General features: G+C 45.1%; 3 protein-coding genes across 4 annotated transcripts; 2 read left to right on the top strand and 1 right to left on the bottom strand.

Annotated features, from left to right (window-relative positions):
• The first annotated feature begins 220 nt into the window (after positions 1–220).
• On the top strand, positions 221–3,816 carry dbr1 (debranching RNA lariats 1). Its single transcript, XM_084544768.1, has 9 exons — positions 221–354; positions 948–1,257; positions 1,344–1,468; positions 1,619–1,699; positions 1,782–1,867; positions 1,963–2,187; positions 2,273–2,350; positions 2,446–2,585; positions 2,687–3,816. The coding sequence occupies exons 2-9, from the start codon at positions 1,061–1,063 to the stop codon at positions 3,369–3,371; spliced, it is 1,617 nt and encodes a 538-aa protein (XP_084400894.1). The 5' UTR covers positions 221–354; positions 948–1,060; the 3' UTR covers positions 3,372–3,816.
• Positions 3,817–5,533: 1,717 nt separating this feature from the next.
• Positions 5,534–11,923, bottom strand: rab5b (RAB5B, member RAS oncogene family). Its single transcript, XM_084544780.1, has 6 exons — positions 11,832–11,923; positions 10,049–10,318; positions 8,848–8,999; positions 8,332–8,454; positions 7,221–7,314; positions 5,534–6,117 (listed from the first exon to the last, which is right to left on the bottom strand). Exons 2-6 carry the CDS (start codon positions 10,212–10,214, stop codon positions 6,002–6,004), a joined length of 651 nt encoding a protein of 216 aa, XP_084400906.1. The 5' UTR covers positions 10,215–10,318; positions 11,832–11,923; the 3' UTR covers positions 5,534–6,001.
• Positions 11,924–13,280: 1,357 nt separating this feature from the next.
• Positions 13,281–19,759, top strand: lcmt2 (leucine carboxyl methyltransferase 2). Of its 2 annotated transcripts, XM_084544766.1 has the most exons (14): positions 13,281–13,544; positions 13,939–14,063; positions 14,304–14,385; positions 14,608–14,975; positions 15,970–16,159; positions 16,776–16,883; positions 16,966–17,053; positions 17,134–17,352; positions 17,421–17,657; positions 17,910–18,007; positions 18,247–18,434; positions 18,503–18,638; positions 18,710–18,885; positions 19,628–19,759. In XM_084544766.1, exons 1-13 carry the CDS (start codon positions 13,485–13,487, stop codon positions 18,872–18,874), a joined length of 2,064 nt encoding a protein of 687 aa, XP_084400892.1. In that variant the 5' UTR covers positions 13,281–13,484; the 3' UTR covers positions 18,875–18,885; positions 19,628–19,759. The 2 variants fall into 2 exon arrangements, with proteins under 2 accessions (XP_084400892.1, XP_084400891.1); XM_084544765.1 differs by having other exon boundaries at positions 17,421–18,007.
• Positions 19,760–19,807: the final 48 nt, after the last annotated feature.

Below are 19,807 nucleotides of genomic sequence, written 5' to 3'. Positions count from 1 at the left end.
TAGTTATCCTGCGACAGATTCGACACGATAAACTTAACCCGAGCGAATTATTATTTAAATTAAAAAAATACACGCAAAATCAAAGTTTAAGGCATCGCTATATTTTTATATTGATAGTAAATGTCACTTAAACCAAAAAGTTAATTAATTAATTGCCTACATATTTCTTTTTATAGTGGAATCTACTGCCAACGATCAAAAATACTACTGCGCATGCGTGTTACAGAATACGCGAGGTGGGAAAATTCGTTCTGTCCACGAACCTGAAACAGAAACATGATTTTTAGAAGAAGTTCGTGACTTTATGGATCCTAAACCAGGACACACAGACTCTTCAGTTACACTTCCACCCCCGTGAGTAGCCGGTTTGATAGAAATGCCCTTTGATTGTTTGCTGTGGTGTCGTTTCAACACCATGTGGTAGTTAACGGGCAGATTAGAGACGTAGCATGGCTAGCTAGCCGTAGCATATTTGTTGCTCATTTGTAGAAATAGAAAGTGAAGCTGGATATTTTTTATTATTTCAGAGTAGAGATGAAATCAGAAAGGTCATATCTGGTTCTACTTTGACCTGCACGTTTTGCATATTTGAGTCTGTAAAGGCGTCAAGATTAGCTTCTGTTCAGTGTGAAAACATGAAACTAGACACATCAAGAGAAAACTGTTAGAAGAGTTTTATGTGTTTTTGTCTTTAAAAATGTTGTTTATGCAAAAAGCAAAACTAAAAAACCTTAAATATTAAGTCTGCAATAATATTTAACACATAAAAGAAGCAACTGTCATTCTTTTAGACATATATATGGAAGAAATTGTCTTATTTTACAGTATAGTTAGTTATTATATCACACTTATCAGCCTTACAGTTAACTAAAGTGACTTAATCGCTCTTTTGTCATGAATATTCAGTCTAAGTTGAATGTTTTGAGCTTTGTTTAATGCGCCCACAGATCACTGATCCATCCCGTTCGTGTGCCCGGACCCTGACGTCCTCACGGTGAATGTGAATTTCTCGGGTGTGGGGGGGAGTAAGGCAAACCTGCAGCTCACCTGTCGACGCAGAATGAAGATCGCGGTGGAAGGCTGCTGCCACGGCGAGCTGGACAAGATCTACGAGACGATCGGGTATCTGGAGAAGAAGGAAGGGGTGAAGGTGGACCTGCTGCTGTGCTGCGGAGACTTCCAGGCGGTGCGCAATGAAGGGGACATGAAGTGCATGGCCGTGCCCGCCAAGTACAGGACCATGCAGACGTTCTACAAGTCAGTTCTTTGTGTTTTTTTTTTTACACGTTTAAATATAAATACACAAGAGGAAGGGCATTTTAAACGTTTCAGCTGTGTTGCAGATACTATTCTGGAGAGAAGAAGGCGCCAGTCTTGACCATCTTCATTGGAGGGAACCATGAGGCTTCTAACCACCTTCAGGAGCTGCCGTACGGAGGCTGGGTGGCACCTAACATTTATTATCTGGGTAAGAAGCAGCCTGTAATAGATGTGACTACCTGCCTGTCTAACCCTGCTCACGCTCATGTGTCCTGGTTGTGTTCACACCTCAGTGATTGCCCAGGATGGATGTTAACGCAGGTCTGAGCAGGGCCTCTGATACTCTTCATGTTTTTAGGTTACGCTGGTGTAATTCGCTACAGAGGGATCAGAATCGGCGGCGTGTCTGGAATCTTTAAATACCATGACTACAGAAAGGGTAAGCTTTTTATTTTTATTTTTTTAAAGCGTCCTAACTCACTTTGCAGTATATATTCATGAGGGGCGTTTTCTATTTTAAGGTCACCATGAATTCCCTCCATACAATCCTGAAACGCTCCGGAGCGTGTACCACATCAGAAACATTGAGGTTTTCAAACTGAAACAGGTAAATCTCATCGACTCTTTGACGCAGTTTAAAATATCTTCCATTCATTTACCTAAACGCCGTGTGCTGAGTCATAAATGATGATCTCCTCTCAGATCCAGATGCCCATAGACGTCTTCATGAGCCACGACTGGCCTCGTGGAATCTACTACTACGGCAGCACGGGGGAACTGCTGAGGAAGAAGAAGTTCCTGCGTCAGGAGGTGGAGTCCAACACTCTGGGAAGTCCCGCCGCCGAGGAGCTCCTCGCTCACCTCCAGCCCAGCTACTGGTTCTCTGCTCACCTTCACGTCAAGTTCGCCGCCGTCATGCAGCACCCGGTGAGCGCCTTTAATGTCTGTGTATCAGCGTCTGATGCTTTTAAATGTTTGGTTTCACTAACTCACAGGATTCTCTCGTCTTCAGCCTAAAGCTAACGCTGCTCCACGTGTGACCAAGTTCCTTTCTCTGGATAAATGTTTGCCCTACAGGGAATTCTTACAGGTGAGAGGAAGGTTTGGTGATTACCCAGATTTAGCTGCACACGTTTCTGGTTCTTAGCAGTGATGTGTATTTATATAAGGGCTCTTGTGTTTCAGATTGTGGACGTTACAGAGAGATCCTCTGAGGGTCTGGAATATGACCCAGAGTGGCTCGCTATTCTGAAAGCCACCAACAGTCTGCAGAGGACCACCCCTCACCCCTGGAACCCCCCAGAGAATAACGGCCTGCATGACCGGTAAAGCACATAGATAGATAGATGGATAGAGCTACTATTAGCTGGGAGGCTAGAAAGAGTTTCTTTTAGTTTCAGTTCACGGAGGCTCTTCTCTCCATCAGGTGGGACTTCAGGGTGTCAGAAGCGGCCATGATGGAGGTGGTGGAGGACCTCAGCGGTGAACTCGCCATTCCAGACAACTTCAGCCAGACCGTGCCGTCCTACGACCCCAACAGGCCGCAGCCTTACACGGCCCCGAGCTGCGGCACCAACCCCCAGACGACGGAGCTCTGCGCCAAGCTCGGCCTCACCGACATCTACGCCGTCCAGGTGAGCGGCGAGCCGGGCAGAGTCGGAGGCGGCGCGGCAGGCGAGATGGAGGACGACGACAGCGCGGGGAGTGCGGACGAGCCCAGCGAGTATCCAACGGATACGTCGGGGCTGTCGGGTTCTTTCAACCCCGATGAGATCACAATAGAGGACGAGTGGGAGGAAGAGGAGCCCGAGTCCAAAGACGTTCCAGCTGGTGACGTGCACACGCCGGGACGCATGGTTCTACCCGAACCCAAAACTGATCGGTCCTTCTCAATGAACCTGCCGCCCCCAGCGCACTCCACCCCAGCAGCAGCAGCAGCAGAGAAGGAGGAGCAGGACGAGGAGGAGGAGGAGGACGTCACATCTGCACGACTCCTGAAACGAACCAGCAATGAGACTGTGGATCCTGGAAGCAGAGGCACCACCCCCAGAATCAAACGCAGGAACCAGGTCATCTACGCGGCAGCGGAGGACGAGGAGTGTGAGAGTTAGAGGACGGGATGAGACGAGTGTGCGGTTCTCCTTTAGTTTATCTGGAGGCTCTAATTTAACACTGAGCTCACCTGAGCTGTGCTACGCGGACGTAGATGACCTGAACGCAAACTGTACACAACGAAAGATTTAGTTTCTACAGTCAGAGTTTCTTTTTTTTTTTAATATTTTTAAATCAAGAAAAAATTAGGAAAAAAAATTTGAGTTCAGTTTAATTTTTTTGTACGTGTGATTACAAGATACCAGCAATAATTAAAGAGGCTGAAGAGACGGGAGGATCTTTTTTAAACATGAATTCAGACTTAGACAAAAAAAAAAAAAAAGGAGCCATCCTTTTTTTTTGTTTTTTTTAGCTTTGGTTTGTACGCTGATAGAAACGATTTTAACTGACTCGATGTATTTTTTTATCAAATTGCATGACGAATAAAGAAAAGATTTCTCTGGATATTTGTTCTCCTTTAGTTTATTTAGAGGCTTTAATTCAACACAGCTGCTCACGTGAGCTCCTTTAGTTGGATTTAGTTTCATTTTTTATATTTTTAAATCAAATCTTTGGAGAAAGTGTGTTTTCAAGATGACAACTATAATTAAAGAGGCTGAAAAGATGGAAGATCTTTTTTTAAAGATGAATTCAGACTCGGGACAAAGAAAATTATGTTTTTTATAGTTTTATGAGGCAAGTGAAAGAAAAATAATCAGTTTTATTTAACATTTAAAATGTTGTAGGTGTTAATTTCTGTCCTCTCAACCTTCTTGTCAGCTTTTAACGTCCAGGGATAATTTTTCTCAGCTTTAATTTGTGTAATAAGTAAGATTATGCTAATTAATTCGACATTCATTCATCTTCTGATATCTCTTGTTCCTGCTAAGGATCGCTGACTAAGGGTCTGCTGGAGTCTATCCCAGCTGTCATTGGTCTAGAGGGGGGGTCCACCCTGGACAGGTCTCCAGTCTATCCCAGCTGTCATTGGTCTAGAGGGGGGGGGTCCACCCTGGACAGGTCTCCAGTCTATCACAGGGCTAACACAGAGAGACACTCACACCTACGGCCAATTTAGAATCACCAATGAACCTAACCAGCATGTCTTTGGACGGTGGGAGGAAGCTGGAGAACCTGGAGAGAACCCACGCAGACACAGAGAGAACATGCAGACTACACACAGAAAGGAACCAGTCGGACTCATGGATTAGAACCCAGAACCTTCTGGATGTGAGGCATCAGTGCTAACCACCACACCACTGTGCCGCCCCATCAGTTCGACATATTTTAACAAATCCCACGACGAGTACAGAAAAGATTTCTCTGGACACCGATATTTGTTTAAATCAATCAGATTTATAACATCGATTAGAGTCCTTCAAACAATCCATTCAAGGTTCACAGGTGTGCTCTGCTAAAAATCAACATCCACTTTCATTTAAACATACAGTGTCTCCGACAAGATCTCTTTACATCCACACAACGAGCCGATGCAGTTAAAGGACAGGGTGCCAGGTTATTGGTTTACGAGGGGGAGAGGGGGGGCGGAAACGATTCTCCTTCACTTTATTTATTTTATTATTTTTTTTTTAGTACGAAGCAAAACATGATTCACAGAAAGAAACTAGGAGTAGGCACTTCTGTTTTGTGTGTTTCTGTTAATTCTTTCCTCCATTTTCTTCAGCTAATCCTCCGACTAAGAGACCAGCCGCCTCTCAACGTCTCGTCTGAGGATTTCAGCAGCTCCTCCACACCGACCCCAATAAATCATTTACATCAACTAATCGCGTACGAAATGAAAACTGTGAATCTTGTATTTGATGCAAAGCTGCTGTCCTTAGGTTTCCTGCTCATACAAAGCAATAGTCGATGCACGTCAGCCAAATATAATCTCTATTTAAACGTCAAGTCGTGGCTGAAATCTGCTTTTTTCTTTTCTTTTTTTATTTATTTTTTTTTAAATACTGACTTCTACCTAGACTACAGCCAGCAGTCAAGAGAGAAAACACACGGGACAATAAATACGTTTTGGACAAACAAGGTTCTGCTCTGGTCTGAGGAGGGGGACGGGGGGGACGGAGGGGTTACACGTCATTCCAGGGGTTCAACATGTGGCGTTATTCACAGCAGGATTTGATGGATTCGGGGCAAAAGCAAGCGCTGACAAAAGAAGAAGAAGATGAAGGAGGAGCCTTGATCTTTATTTGGCCCTGTGTTTGCTGCCAGTCTCCAGCGTGCACTGCTCAGTTTGTGCCTTTTCTGTTTTTTTTTTTTTTAACACAATCAGGGCTGAAAATGGCGCAAGGCAGAGTGAAAACCAAAGAAATGACACAGTTAGTGCTAAATACTACAACAGTCTTTATACCTCCACGTGTAGTCCTCCATCTCTGCTTCTTTCTGAACGTCTCCTTTTGAATTTCTGTCGGCCCCGGGGACAGGAGGGTGGATGCAGGGCGGGGTAAGAGGGCGACAGGATTCTGGGTGTTTTTTTTTTTTTGTTTTTTTTTCAATTCTTATTTCATTTTTTTCCCCCACCACATCAGGCTCACCACTGTAAGTTGGTCGTAGGAGATGATTGAAGGTGGTGTGGATGGTGGTGGTGGTGGTGGAGTACAGCGTGTTTGGGGGGGGGCTTGGTTTAGGTGGAGGTCTAGTTCCCACCGCAGCAGGCTCGGGTGGAGTGGGCGTCTGGGTCCTGGAGGTTGACTCCCCGGTGTCGCGCTGCGTGTGTCGGGTTCTGGGTGTCTGTTTTTGGCATCTTTTTTGCTACGTTAAGAAGAGAAGGTGAAGTAGTTTAACATAAAGTTCATAAAGTTATCAGAAAGGATTTAGGAAATTATTAAAATAATGTGAAGAAATAATTTGAAGCTTTATATTTTTATTCTGGGACCTTTGCTTGATTCACAGTTTCATTATTTAATCCATTTTATCTATTAAGCAGCTCGTCAGTTTAACTCGTAATATTGGCTCCTGTCTCTTTAAGGCTGCCACGCCCTACGTTCTTCTGATTGGCTGGTTTTCAGGAAGTCATTTTCTTATGAGAGCCACCTCCTGTTTTTGAGATTTAAGGTCACACACAAGGTTTTTCATTCATTCATTTCTCACCTGAACATTTAAATCCAGAACGACATCTAGAATGAATAAACTGATCAACTGAGTCAGGAGAGGACAGCTCTGTACTCTCAGCTTCCTAGCCTCCACAGCTAATGGTAGCTCCTCCTAGCTCCACAGCTAATGATAGCTCCTCCTAGCCTCCACAGCTAATGGTAGCTCCTCCTAGCTCCACAGCTAATGGTAGCTCCTCCTCGCCTCCCAGCTAATGGTAGCTCCTCCTAGCCTCCCAGCTAATGGTAGCTCCTCGTAGCTTCACAGCTAATGGTAGCTCCTCCTAGCTCCACAGCTAATGGTAGCTCCTCCTAGCCTCCCAGCTAATGGTCGCTCCTCCTAGCCTACCAGCTAATGGTAGCTCCTCCTAGCTTCACAGCTAATGGTAGCTCCTCCTAGCTCCACAGCTAATGGTAGCTCCTCCTAGCTCCACAGCTAATGGTCGCTCCTCCTAGCCTACCAGCTAATGGTAGCTCCTCCTAGCTTCACAGCTAATGGTAGCTCCTCCTAGCTCCACAGCTAATGGTAGCTCCTCCTAGCTCCACAGCTAATGGTAGCTCCTCCTAGCTCCACAGCTAATGGTAGCTCCTCCTAGCTCCACAGCTAATGGTAGCTCCTCCTAGCCTCCCAGCTAATGGTAGCTCCTCATAGCTCCACAGCTAATGGTAGCTCCTCCTAGCTCCACAGCTAATGGTAGCTCCTCATAGCTTCACAGCTTCCCCTTACCCAACAAAAAACGTAATTCTTATTTGAATGTGACTCACCAATGGCCAGGAAGAGCTCGTTGACGTTCATGGCCGTCTTAGCGGAGGTCTCCATAAAGAGCAGGCCGGTGTCTTCAGCGTACGTCTGGGCCTCCTTCACCACACAAACACACACACAGATACAACAAAAGAATAAAACTACAAACACAACCAACAACCTGAAGAGTTAAAGAGAAGAAATTAACTGTTTCCGGTAAATTGATCTTGAATGCAGCGTTACTAGGAGGCAGCTGACTCACGTGGTTATAAAATCACCATCCCCCTGACGCACGTGTGACTACGAGCTAAATTCATTCTAGTCTCTGGGTTGAGCAATCATCTGAGCTTCTGCTGCACGTTGACATGATTCATTGCTTCATTCCTGCTGACTTGACAGTTTCACATTCATGCTGTCAATCTGGATCCAGCTCATGAAACCAGTTTGACATTGTGACACAGAGCCAGAGACAACAGTTTTGGATTTTAGTATTTAGAGACATTTAGCTGGAAACTAATCCAGTCGACGTGTACGACTACTGTTACTCTTCTGTCCATCGTACAGAAGAGTTAATCTGATTGGTCTGACAGATCGTTGCAGGAGCAGAATCAGTTCCCAACGGAGAGACTCCAGAACAAAACATTTCTGGGTTGGGGGGGTGAAGGTGGTCTAGTTTCCAGGCTAAAAGGGACGTGCATGGTCAGCAACACTCAAACAGACCGTAGCATTCAGACCGTGACCGACTGGTTTCACACTAGTACACCAGCAGCACGTTGGCTTCATGGATTCATGCAGTCAGCACAAACACAGACTCATCACACCAGGTTTGTCCAACTTCAGCTTTTCCAGTGTTGGTGAGCCATGTGTCCACGGCAACCAACCATCTTTCATCAACGAGGAGTTTCAAGCCAATGAACTGCTGCTCAAGTCTGAACCACCAGCGTCAGAAACACTCAAACCAACAATCAGGCCACGGTGAAGCTTCCTAGCGATCACATTTCATCTTCTCCTGATGTTTGATGAAGCTCTTGACCTCGGGATTATTCTAGAGCCAATGCAGCAAACTCTCTAAAGGATGTTTCCAGATGTTTCCTATGTCACAAAGAATTGAAGCAGCATTAAACCGTGCGTTACCTCGTACTCCACCAGTCTCTTCTCTGCCAGGTCGGCCTTGTTTCCAGCCAGAGCAATAACAATGTTAGGACTGGCCTGCCTCTGCAGCTCCTTCACCCAGGCTTTGGCTCTCTCAAAAGTTTCCTGCACAAACACAAACACCAAGGTCAGATAATCCTTCAGCGCGCATGCAAATATCAGGCAACGATAGCAGAGGGAGATTAACATACGTTTCTTTATTCATCAGGGGACAAACTGCTCACCTCCCGGGAGCTGATACACAGCCAGGGAGTGTGATGATTATTTAAAGGTTTAAAGGTTCTCAGTGAACCAGGTCATGGTTTATCCAGAAAACAAGCTGAGACAAGTTTCCTCGATGGCTGCTAGACACCAGTCAAGCAGGTTTCTGAGGGACAACCATCTTTAAAACTGAAGATGCTACTTCAAGAAACTCTAAAAGTCCAGTTTTAGTTGTTTCATTATTTCTAGATATCAGATTATTTGGGTGGTAGATGTTCTCAGTCCGTTTCTACGTACCGGTTTAGTGATGTCAAAGACGACGATGGCCGCTTGAGCTCCACGGTAGTACATGGGCGCCAGGCTGTGGTATCGCTCTTGTCCCGCGGTGTCCCAGATCTCAAACTTCACCGTGGTGTCATCTAGACACACCGACTGAGCCAGGAACGCAGCTGGACATGGATGGGGACAAAGGACAGGTCACCAGGGGTTCTTACAGATTTGTTGCACCCTGATCCGACGGCAATCTTTTAATATTGAGTATCGGCCGATTAGAGTCCTGATCTGATCCTAAATGTCTTAGAGTTGGTCTCCTGTGTCTTCCTAAAGTCTGTCCTTGTCTTCCTTGTCTTCTCCTAGAGTTGGTCTCCTGTAGCTTCCTAAAGTCTGTCCTTGTCTTCCTTGTCTTCTCCTAGAGTTGGTCTCCTGTAGCTTCCTAAAGTCTGTCCTTGTCTTCCTTGTCTTCTCCTAGAGTTGGTCTCCTGTAGCTTCCTAAAGTCTGTCCTTGTCTTCCTTGTCTTCTCCTAGAGTTGGTCTCCTGTAGCTTCCTAAAGTCTGTCCTTGTCTTCCTTGTCTTCTCCTAGAGTTGGTCTCCTGTAGCTTCCTAAAGTCTGTCCTTGTCTTCCTTGTCTTCTCCTAGAGTTGGTCTCCTGTGTCTTCCTAAAGTCTGTCCTTGTCTTCCTTGTCTTCTCCTAGAGTGGACTGGATTCAGTCCAATAAATCTTTCAGTCAAAGTTAATGTAGTGTGGAGAGGGTAGCTGGTACCTTGTGTTCTCTACTCCACAAATGTTCTGGTCATCCAACGCTGCCATAAACTCCCTAACCCTCTCTGGAACATGTGTCTCCTTGACGCTGTCTCCAGGAAACTTTTCCATGGATTCTGTTTAGATGATCAACTACTACCACCTCACCAAACATCCACATTACGCTAGTTATTGACTAACAGCTGACTGACTTCATTTGTTTAGTCAAATGATTCTGTTTCCTTTTCTTCTACTTTGATTTTTCGCACCTATGAGGCCAGGCAAGCAGAAGGAAGACGATACTTAGACGCTACAGGGACATGGTTTTGGTTTATGGCAGACCTAAATAAATAAATAACTACTAAAGACTGGGTGTGGCTGAAGCCTGATACCAAACCAATCATTTTAAAATGTCCTGATCGGCCCCAGCACCAATCAGGACATCCCTACCCGTCATTTACTCGCGCGTAAGTCCTCACCTCCGATGGTTGTCTCTTGGAACTCGTCAAACTGTCCCTTGACGAAGCGCAGCACCAGGCTGGACTTGCCCACAGCCATGTCCCCCAGCAGCACCAGCTTGAACTGGCAGATCTTGGTCTGCGGTAGAGTGCCGTTGGTGCGGCCTCCGCTCCCTCTGGAGCTCATCCCGACCCGCGAAGGGAGACCGGCGCCTCTGGGATTTCAGTCACTCCCAAACCGACTGTAGTCGAGTCTGGAGCTGATGACGTCTTCACCTCTCTGAGTTGTGTCTGCGTGAAGAAGTAAAAGGTTATAGGGATACATCAGGGTTTACCTCACAGACGTTTCATACACTTCACATCCATCCTGAGTAATCTGAGCATAAGGGACCAGCGTAAAGACAAGGTGTGAACACTGATCTGGTGTCAGTCCTCATGTGACCTCCTTCCTTTGTTAGTGTGAACACACAATGAGTCCTGGGTCACATTAAAGACCACCTACTGTGTGCACATCTCATCTGACGAGAAGCAATAAACCACTTCCTGTGATACGCTAGACATTGTTTTGCATTTATGACCGAATCTAATCTCAGAGCTGACACGCAATCAAGTACAAGGACTGAACTGCTTCATATTTACAACCTCTGCACGTCTGCTGCGCTTAAACTCTCTGTATATCACAAAGGTCGAACGATTGAGGCTTAAAGGGACCTGACGAAAACATGACAACACAGTTTTCTTTCTTTGCGTTTATTGTTTTAGCAGAAGGGATGTGGGTTTTCTTACCAGTGAGACTTTGCTTCATACATGCCAAAACATTAGGCACACCAGTGAAATGTATTCTAACAGCCCTGCACTAAATCTTAGCTTCATGACAGTTCATAATGTTCAGCTGATGTAGAAACAGAAAGGTTGTGAAAGGACGTAGTTTGTGTTGCTAAGATGGGCCTGTCAAAATATTAGGAACATGTGTCAATATTCAACAGTTCTACAAACCACAGCCTCTAAAATGAAAAGTTAAACACAACAGCTCTCTCTGTTATTAGAAACTAATGCTGAATACTGTTATATCAGAATACATTCACTAGCTGTACCTAATGAACTGGCCAAGGGGGGAAACCTAAATTGTATTTCCTTAATCTTTATTTACTTTAATTAACAGAGGTTTTTCTTTGCTCTCAGTGAGTGAGAGACATTACAACTTGTTCTAAAATAAGCATCATCTCCCTGAGTCATGACTCCAAAATAAAAACACAGCTGATTTATTTTAAATAAATGCTAAACACCAGAACCTTCATGCAGACAAGGCTGTTATATATTAAAACGCACTGACTGGTGTACCTAATGAAGTGGCAGGTGTCTGTCTGTCTGTCTGTCTGTCTGTCCCGTCTCCAGCTGTGCTCCAGCTGTGAGTCTGGACGTCCCTGCTGATGCTGCGCCTCTCTAATCTCTCTCCCAGCCCACAGACACGAAGCTAAACCTCCATCACTGCGGCACCGATCAGTCCTGTGAGGGGCCCCTCGGACCCCGAGCCCCGCTGCCGACTGTCCGCTCACTGGTATCGGCCCCGGTTCTCGGTCTGAGTCGGTGTTACGGTTCCTCCCTGAGTAAATGTGATCAGCTCAGCGGCTCTTATCTGGCGTTATGTGCTAACGGGACAGCGCTCGGCTCGGCTCGGCTCGGCTCGGACCAGACGAAACCCAAATCAAAGCTTTTTAATTCGACGCCCGATTAAAGACGTTAACGGAACCCGAGCACGTGACTCTTACCGACACAACTAGAGGAGAAGAGGAGGAATATTTACCGTGAATGCTGTCGGTTCAGCTGCGCGGCTGTCGAGCGTTTCACTGTTGACAATTTGGCTATCAGCTGGCAGAGGGAAAAAACGGTAACACTTCCTGGATATTTGCGCATGCGCCCTGAGTGCCGCATTGTCAACGCGTGAAGAGAACCGCATTCCCCCTTTTTCTTCTCGTTGTCGGTATTTTAATAAATACATCATTAAAGAAAATAAATTAAATTAAAAATTATATAATATTAAATAAAATGTGAAACACAGAAAACAGGGAATATAACAAATTAAAATGTAAAAATAAAACGAATAAAAACAATAATTAAAAAAATATATATTAAATTAAAAAAATAATAAAATATAGAAAGTAAGGACTAGTAGTTTACTTTAACGAAATAAAACAGGAAAAAAAAGGGTTAGGGTTAATATAATAATAACATTACTAAAAATACCAAGCTAAAAAGGTAAAACCCTTCAGGGAACGTTTCTTAAACTTTCCTGTTTGGTTGCATTTTATTTTCGACCTTTAAACACAAAAACATACCGAGAAGACTTTCCTGAAAGTTCACAGAAAGTTATGCTTTAAAAAAAAAAAAAAAAAACTAACAGGAGCATTACAAGACGTAAAGAGTATTAAAAAGAATAATAAGTATAAGGAAACCTTTATTTGTCCCACAATGGGGAATTTGCAGTTTGCAACAGCATGCAGAAATGACAGAGACAGAACAGTCAGATATTGCACAGACTGGTGTTATTGCACAATAAGGTGTAATAATATTGCACATATTAGGAGTGCTCTTTGTGGTAGTAGTAAGAGTAGTAGTAGTAGTTTGAAAACGTTAATAGAACTTTTTAGAGATGCGAATGTTGAGCATTATAACAATGTAGAAATTTGATTTTCAGTATCTTATTATATTATAAATAAATAAATAAAATTCCCAAAAAATCTATGTTCAAAAATGTACAGGAAATAGTTTTTGTGACTTTTGTTAAATTAATAACTAATTAACTGTTTGTCAAAAAGAAATAACTATTTTAAAAAAATCTATGCTCCAAAAGAAATCGTGTTGAGACTCAGTGTATGTAATTAATTACAACATAAAGGATTATCATATTTAATTTATAATAATTATAATGTTTAATTTATATTTTGAGGTGTATATGGATCATTTTCTTTTTAGATAGATAAGACCTTTTAATATTTTTAAGGATTTTGAATTAACATACTTATTTTATACATATGACATATTCCTTGCACACTTCTCGGTGGTATTTGTCTTCTAATATCTCTAAAATATTATGAAAGGCAACGCCGTTTTCTGTCAAATAACTCATTTAACTGATGAACACTTAATAATCGTTATATTCCAAACATATTTAAGCGTAAAACCTCCGCATTCTTAAACCGCAGTTATTCGGAATGGGATTTTGAATGAGCCCTGTGTTTTACGCTGCGGTGAAACCTCCCGGCCGCAGGAGACGCTGTGGCGCAGCTGAGCGAAGGAACCCGGAAGTTGTCAACACGTGAAGGATGTTTGAATTGTTTTCATCAGTGGATTACTGGAGCAAGAGGAAATAGTGAAACATGTCAACTTTAATGTCAACATTTATTTAAAATACTTTCCAATATTTGTTGGAGGAGTGATGTGACGACTTGCCGACATTATGCCAACAACACAGAAGAAGAAGAAGAAGAAGAAGAAGGAGGAGGAGCAGGACACAGCGGTGAGTCTTTATTAACGGAGCTATAAACAAACTGTCTACTTCTGTTATTATAGCATAAATGACTACAACATTTATTTTTTTTGACATGTTAAACACGTTATACCTTAAATTATTATAATTTATTAATAGTGTGATATTAAAATGAACACATAAAACCTGTTTTAAATTCATCCTGACAAAATGATGCGTTCAAGAACAGCTTCTGGTGTTATGGTGTTGCAGTCTGGAACCTGTTAATCAACCTTAAACTAATCAATTTAAGGCCGATCATTGAAACATAAGTAAATCAATATTTGTTTTTGGCCTCTGTGTTTGTCTTCCTGTCATTCTACATTTGGCACGACTGTAAAAAAATATTATTCAGAAGGTTTTTAAGTTTTATTTCTTCAACCAGGTGCAGCGAACCAATGACAGCAGTGTGGTGAGCAAAGCGTCTGCAGCGGCGCAGGGATACTTCAGGGACGACTTCCTCCAACACTTTGTCTGCAAAGTGAGCAGGAGGGCGCCGCTCATCAACAGGTCAGCAGCTGGGACGAGTGGGACGAGTGGGACTCTGTGGACGCCATCGTCTTGTTGAACAGCACTTTCAGGATTTTTTGAGTCATTTCTGTGCAGAAACGTAGAATATTCGGTTGCAAATACTCTTAAGCGCCTCTGTATATGTTTATACACAGAAAAGAGAGTGGGAGTGAGATGATGCAGAGGTGAACAGTAATGACTTCTGTGAATTAAAGTCTAAAGTGTCTCTGCATGTTTTAGAGGTTATTACGTTCGCTGGAGAGCTGTGGATCACTGTGTGAGGAAGTTCCTTCAGGTCACTGCAAAATGCCCCAAAAGACAGGTGAGATACTGTTTATTATCCTCTGAGTTGTTCTGGAGTCTCTCCGTTGGAAACTGATTCTGGGGCGGGGCTTTATGTGATTGGTTAGAGGACTATCCATGTGATGTCCTGTCTTGTGTATTGTCCTAGATCTTGTCTCTGGTCTTCTGTATTGTCCTAGATCTTGTCTCTGGTCTTCTGTATTGTCCTAGATCTTGTCTCTGGTCTTCTGTATTGTCCTAGATCTTGTCTCTGGGCGCCGGCTTCGACTCTCTGTATTTCCGTCTGCGCTCAGACGGCGCTCTGGACGAGGCCGTGGTGTTTGAGGTGGACTTCCCTGACGTCGTGCGGCGTAAGGCAGCTCTGATCGACTCTAATTTAACCCTGAGGGGGCTGTTAGACGCCCCTCTACAGTCTGCTCCGTCGGGGTCGTCTGCTCCGTCGGGGTCGTCTCCTCCAGGACTCGCGTCCAGCCCTCGCTACCGTCTCTCAGGGGTGGACGTTAGAGACGAGGCCCAGGTGAAGGAGGCTCTGGGTGCGGCCGGGCTGGACTGGGCTGCTCCTACTCTGATTCTCTCTGAGGTCGTGCTCACCTACATGGAAACACAATGGTACAGCTGGCACAGTCAGCCATAACATTATGACCACCTTCCTGACATGTCCAAGCCTGGACTCCACCAGTCCTCTGAAATTGTGGATCCTTTAAGTCCTGCTTTAAGTTGAGGTGGATCCTCCGTGGATCTGGTCTTGAGATCTGGTTGAATCTGGAGTTGGACTCAAACTATTCCTGAACCAGGGACAATCATCCTCAATGATCCTTGGTCAACGAGCCTGTCTCTGGTCCTTCTCCTTCCTTGGACCACTGTTGGCCTCCTCCTCTTCTCCCCCTCTTCATCATCATCCTCCTCCTCTCCACCCATATCTTCCATTTCCTCCTCTTCTTCCTTTCTATTTGTTCTCTTCCTCCTTCTCCTCCTTCTCCCTCCTCCTCCTCCTGTTCTTCTTCCTCCTCCTCCTCTTCCTGTTCTTTTTCCTCCTCCTCCTCTTCCTGTTCTTCTTCCTCCTCCTCCTCTTCCTGTTCATCCTCCTTCTCCTTCCCTTTCCTTCTTCTCTTCTGCTTCTTCCTCCTCCTCCTTTTCATCCATCTCTTCCTCTTCTTCCTTTTCATCCTCCTGTTCTTCCTCATCCTCTTCCTCCCCCTTTTCCTACTTCTCTTCTTCCTCCTCTTCCTCAATCTCTTCCCCTTCTCCTCTTCTGCTTCTTCCTCCTCCTCCTCCTCCTTTTCATCCATCTCTTCCTCTTCTTCCTTTTCATCATCCTGTTCATCCTCTTCCTCCCCCTTTTCCTCCTTCTCTTCTTCCTCCTCTTCACCTTCTCCTCTTCATCTTTTGATAGGTCAAATCCTTCCTCTTGAACATCTTTCCAGCTTCCAACATCAACTGAGAACAAAGTTTAATACATCTCACCCACTGACAGCAGCCATGACTAGTCAGCAGGTGGTCATAATGTTATGGCTGATCTATGTGTATAATACATGTATTAATGTTACTGTCACCGGCTCTGGTGATGAAACTTAAAGCTGCTGGCTCCGTGTGGTTCTTCCAGGTCCGACGCTGTGATCAGCTGGGCGGTGAAGCTTCTACCTCAGTCGCTCTTCGTCATGTACGAGCAGATTCATCCACACGATCCGTTCGGTCGCGTCATGCAGGAGCATTTCCTGAAACTGAACTCAACTCTGCACGCGCTGCGACAATATCCAGACACCGCTGCTCAGAGACACAGGTTCCTGGACAAGGCCAGTACACAGACCACGTACAGCACGATTAACGCTCCGGAAAGTAGACAAAGGGACAAAGGGAACCCAACCAAACACATGAAACATGAAATATTAGACGTCATCATTGATGGACCAATGAATTCTGAATTCTACCAGTGAACTCTAAAAGAAAATGTCAGGACATCTGTCCATGAGCTGAATGTGAAGAGAAACTGGGTCATGCAGCAAGACAACGAGAACCAAGAACACAAGTGGTTCTACAAAAGAACGGTTAAAGAAGAACAAGATGAATGTTTAGGAACGGCCAAGTCAAAGTCCTGACCTTAATCCAATAGAAATGTTGTGGAAGGACCTGAAGCAAGCAGTTGATGTGAGGAAACCCACCAACATCTCAGAACTGAAGTGGTTCTGTTCTGAGGAATGGGCTAAAATTCCTCCAAGCTGCTGTAGACCACTGATCAGCAGTTACCAGAAACATTTAGTGACAAGGAGGTCACAGCAGATACTGAACACAAGGAGGACATGATATGTAATATTGGCTAATTTGAAGTGTGACTGGGTTCTCTTTGTCTACTTTCAGGATGTTTTGAGTCATGTTTATGCAGAAATGTAAAATAATTCTTAATGTGTTCAGGGCTGGGAGGAGTGTGTTTGTCTGGACATGAACGACTTCTACTTGGGTCTGGTCTCTGAAGAGGAGAGAGACCGAGTCCAGAGTCTGGAGCCTTTTGATGAATACGAGGTCAGTTGTCGTCTCGTAAATAAATCACATGTTATGTTCCAGTAAATGAACAGAACGACTCTTAACATCCGTCTGCCGTCAGGAGTGGCACCAGAAATGCTCCCACTACTTCATCCTCACGGCGTCTCGAGGATCTTTGACGGCTCAGGCTTTACTCGCTCGTCCACCAGGTAGATTTCACTTCACTTCCCTCTTCTGTCGTCCAATTAAACTTCTTTATAAATGTTTTTTTGTTGTCGCTTTGCATCAGTGCCGTCTGTGAGCCCACGTTGGAGCTCCACAGCCCTGAGTGTGAGGACCATACCGGTGAGTGTGGAGGGTTTAGGGATGGCTTCCACCTGGACAAGGACGGGCCAGGTGCTGCTAACAGGAGGCTCTGGTAGAGGAGGAAGAGGAGCAGTGACCAGAGTCCTCCTCAGAGGAAGGGAAGGCTGGAGGTCTGTCAGTGTGGAGCCATCAGCTGATCTGGGTGAGACGGGTTTCTGCTTCACATTTTATAGATGAAAAAAATGTTGTTTAATCCAGATCACCCTCCAGGTGTGCGACTCTACCACACTATCACCTCCCTTCCTGGAGGAGGCGCTGTGGTGTTTGGAGGGCGCTCCTCTCCGCTCAGCCCGAGCAGGAGCCTCGTCAGAGTCACCTGTGCTTCACCTGGTCCTGAAGAGTCAGAGTCAGGAGATGAGGTGGAGGTCTGTGTGGAGCAGCTGGTCTGTTCAGGTGATGCTCCGCCTCCGAGGTGGAGGCACGCGGCCGCTGTGGTCGCTCACGAAGGTGAGTGGAACAGGAAGTCTCTTCACGTCACTCATTCTTCTTTGGGTGTTTGTCAACGTGAAACGTCGTCACTCGCTGGATGTGTTCTTCAGAAGGTAACTTGCGTGGCCAGGTATATCCCAGAATGCATTTCACTCCAGTTGAGCGGAATGAACGACCTCCAGAGTTCAGAGTCAAACTTGTTAAAGCTGAACTTCCAAGTTCAGAAGAACTTAGTGTTGATAAACGGCCCATTGTCGTTTGTTTCTGCAGGCAGAGACTTCCTGTTTGTGTTTGGTGGAAAGAACCAATCAGAGGCCGCTCTGGGTGACGGTTACTTCCTGAGTCTGGACCAGCAGCACTGGACTGAGGTTGGCTGTTTGTTATTATCTTCTTCTACTCTGTCAATTCAGAACTTCTTCTCCTTCTACTTGTTCCTCTCATCCTCCTTTTATTTTTCTCCTTCTTCCTTCCTCCTCCTTCTTTTTCTTTGTTTTTGTCTCTTCTTCTTCTCCTGTTCTATTTCCAGTAGATGTTATGCTCCTCTTCATCAGTAAAGTTCTACAGTGATTGATGTTCTGATCACGTTGTTCTTCTCCATCGTTGTCAGGTCCCGGTGGAGGGTCCGTCTCCAGAGGCTCGTCATTCCCACTCAGCCTGTCCGTATCAGGGAGGGGTGGTTTTGTTTGGAGGACTGAACAGAGGGGGGGTACCGCTGGGCGACACGGTCCTGATGAGGCCCACAGAGAGAGGCTTCATCTGGGAGAGGGTAGACGTGACGCCCCCTCCTGTTCCCAGGTCTGCTACAAACCAGAACCAGTTTCTCCTCCAGGAAGCTTTGTGCTCAGACCTGTGCTGTGTTTCAGATACTCCCACCGAGCCCATGTGTCCGGTGAGAAGCTGGTCGTGGTGGGCGGAGTTTGGCTGCATCCTGACGGCGTCCCGGGCATCGTCGTGATCAACATCGCCACCGGCTGCAGCGTGGAGTTCAGTCTGGACACGGTCAGTTCTTCCTCCACGAGACACCTCTGGCTGTCGTCTCGTTTGTCTGAACAGAGCTGTGTCGTCTCTAGGCGCCGGTGCCGTGGCCTCTGATGCTCCACTCCTTCTGCTCCGAGCTGACCGACCCGGACCGACCGACGCTGCTCCTGATTGGTGGAGGAGGGAACTGCTTCTCGTTCGGGACCCACTGGAACCGGGAGCTGGTCACCGTGGACCTCAGACCTGCACTGGTGTGACGCTGCCTCAGGTGAAACTAAATGACTTCCGGCTGAATCTAGTAATTGAGTGATTTAATTGTAATTGCTCCTTAATTTAAGACTAAAATCTAATTGATAGTCGTCTGTGATTGGTCCAAAATGCTGCTTCTTGTTTGCGTGTCTCAGCATCCGTCTCACAGACTGTAAAATAAAGTAGACGCCATGACAGCTCCTCTAAAGTGAAGCCGAAACCTGTAGAGCTCCCCCTGGTGTCTGGCTACAGTATAGGACATATAAGCTCCGCCCCCTCCATGTTACTGGATGGGACTTGTGTCTTCAAGAGTCAATTTTTCTGTGAAGTTTTTATTTGACGCTATAGAAACAGGATGATTGACTGTTGCCACTGACAACCGCTCTGCTTGCAACAGTAACACAGGAAGTCAGAACTTGACAAAGGTTAGGAGCCTTCCGGTTGGCCAATCAGAATGAACACAGAAACAGGAAGTACATCTTTGCCATGGATTATTTAGTGTTGCCCTGTGTGCTACAGCTCATGTCCAACTTTCTACTCTTTATTTGTCCAAATTGTGCTTTTTAGTTTTGGGAAAACAAGACAGAATCAATTAATTTTTGCTTTTTACCACTAAATGTACCAACAACTAGTAGGAAATTAATCTGATGTCAATGTAGTTTTATCTGTGACTTATGGCAGAGTTTATGAATGTTCATTTTGTTTTTCTTTTTGCAATGAACATCAGAAATAATGAGGTTCAACTTCCTGTTTCTTTCCAGAACGTCTACAGGAACCCGTCCTGTCAGCTGATGTCCCATCTCAGTCTGGACTATAGACCTTGGTGGATGGAAGCTGGACTCATGCTACAGACATTAAAACTATTCAAAGAAAGTTTTGGTCCATGATTAAAGCAAAAAAAGACTCTTGAGTCTGAAAATACTGCAGCTAACTCCAGTCTC

The sequence above is a fragment of the Chelon labrosus genome, assembly GCF_963514085.1.
Source record: "Chelon labrosus genome assembly, chromosome: 5".
Classification (NCBI taxonomy): Eukaryota; Metazoa; Chordata; class Actinopteri; order Mugiliformes; family Mugilidae; genus Chelon; species Chelon labrosus.
Note: the sequence above shows the minus strand (reverse complement) of the source record. Positions and strands in the feature narration are given on the sequence as shown.

Bases quoted from the DNA above. Each gene is read 5' to 3' on its own strand.
- dbr1 (XM_084544768.1), top strand. From the start codon at position 1,061: ATGAAGATCGCGGTGGAAGGCTGCTGCCACGGCGAGCTGGACAAGATC. The intron at 1,258-1,343 runs GTCAGTTCTTTG...GCTGTGTTGCAG, and splicing joins ACCATGCAGACGTTCTACAA to ATACTATTCTGGAGAGAAGA. The intron at 2,586-2,686 runs GTAAAGCACATA...TCTCTCCATCAG, and splicing joins AATAACGGCCTGCATGACCG to GTGGGACTTCAGGGTGTCAG.
- rab5b (XM_084544780.1), bottom strand. From the start codon at position 10,214: ATGAGCTCCAGAGGGAGCGGAGGCCGCACCAACGGCACTCTACCGCAG. The intron at 9,000-10,048 runs GTGAGGACTTAC...ATCCATGTCCAG, and splicing joins CCAAGAGACAACCATCGGAG to CTGCGTTCCTGGCTCAGTCG. The intron at 8,455-8,847 runs GTACGTAGAAAC...GTGTTTGTGCAG, and splicing joins TCTTTGACATCACTAAACCG to GAAACTTTTGAGAGAGCCAA.
- lcmt2 (XM_084544765.1), top strand. From the start codon at position 13,485: ATGCCAACAACACAGAAGAAGAAGAAGAAGAAGAAGAAGGAGGAGGAG. The intron at 14,064-14,303 runs GTCAGCAGCTGG...TGCATGTTTTAG, and splicing joins AGGGCGCCGCTCATCAACAG to AGGTTATTACGTTCGCTGGA. The intron at 16,884-16,965 runs GTCAGTTGTCGT...GTCTGCCGTCAG, and splicing joins AGCCTTTTGATGAATACGAG to GAGTGGCACCAGAAATGCTC.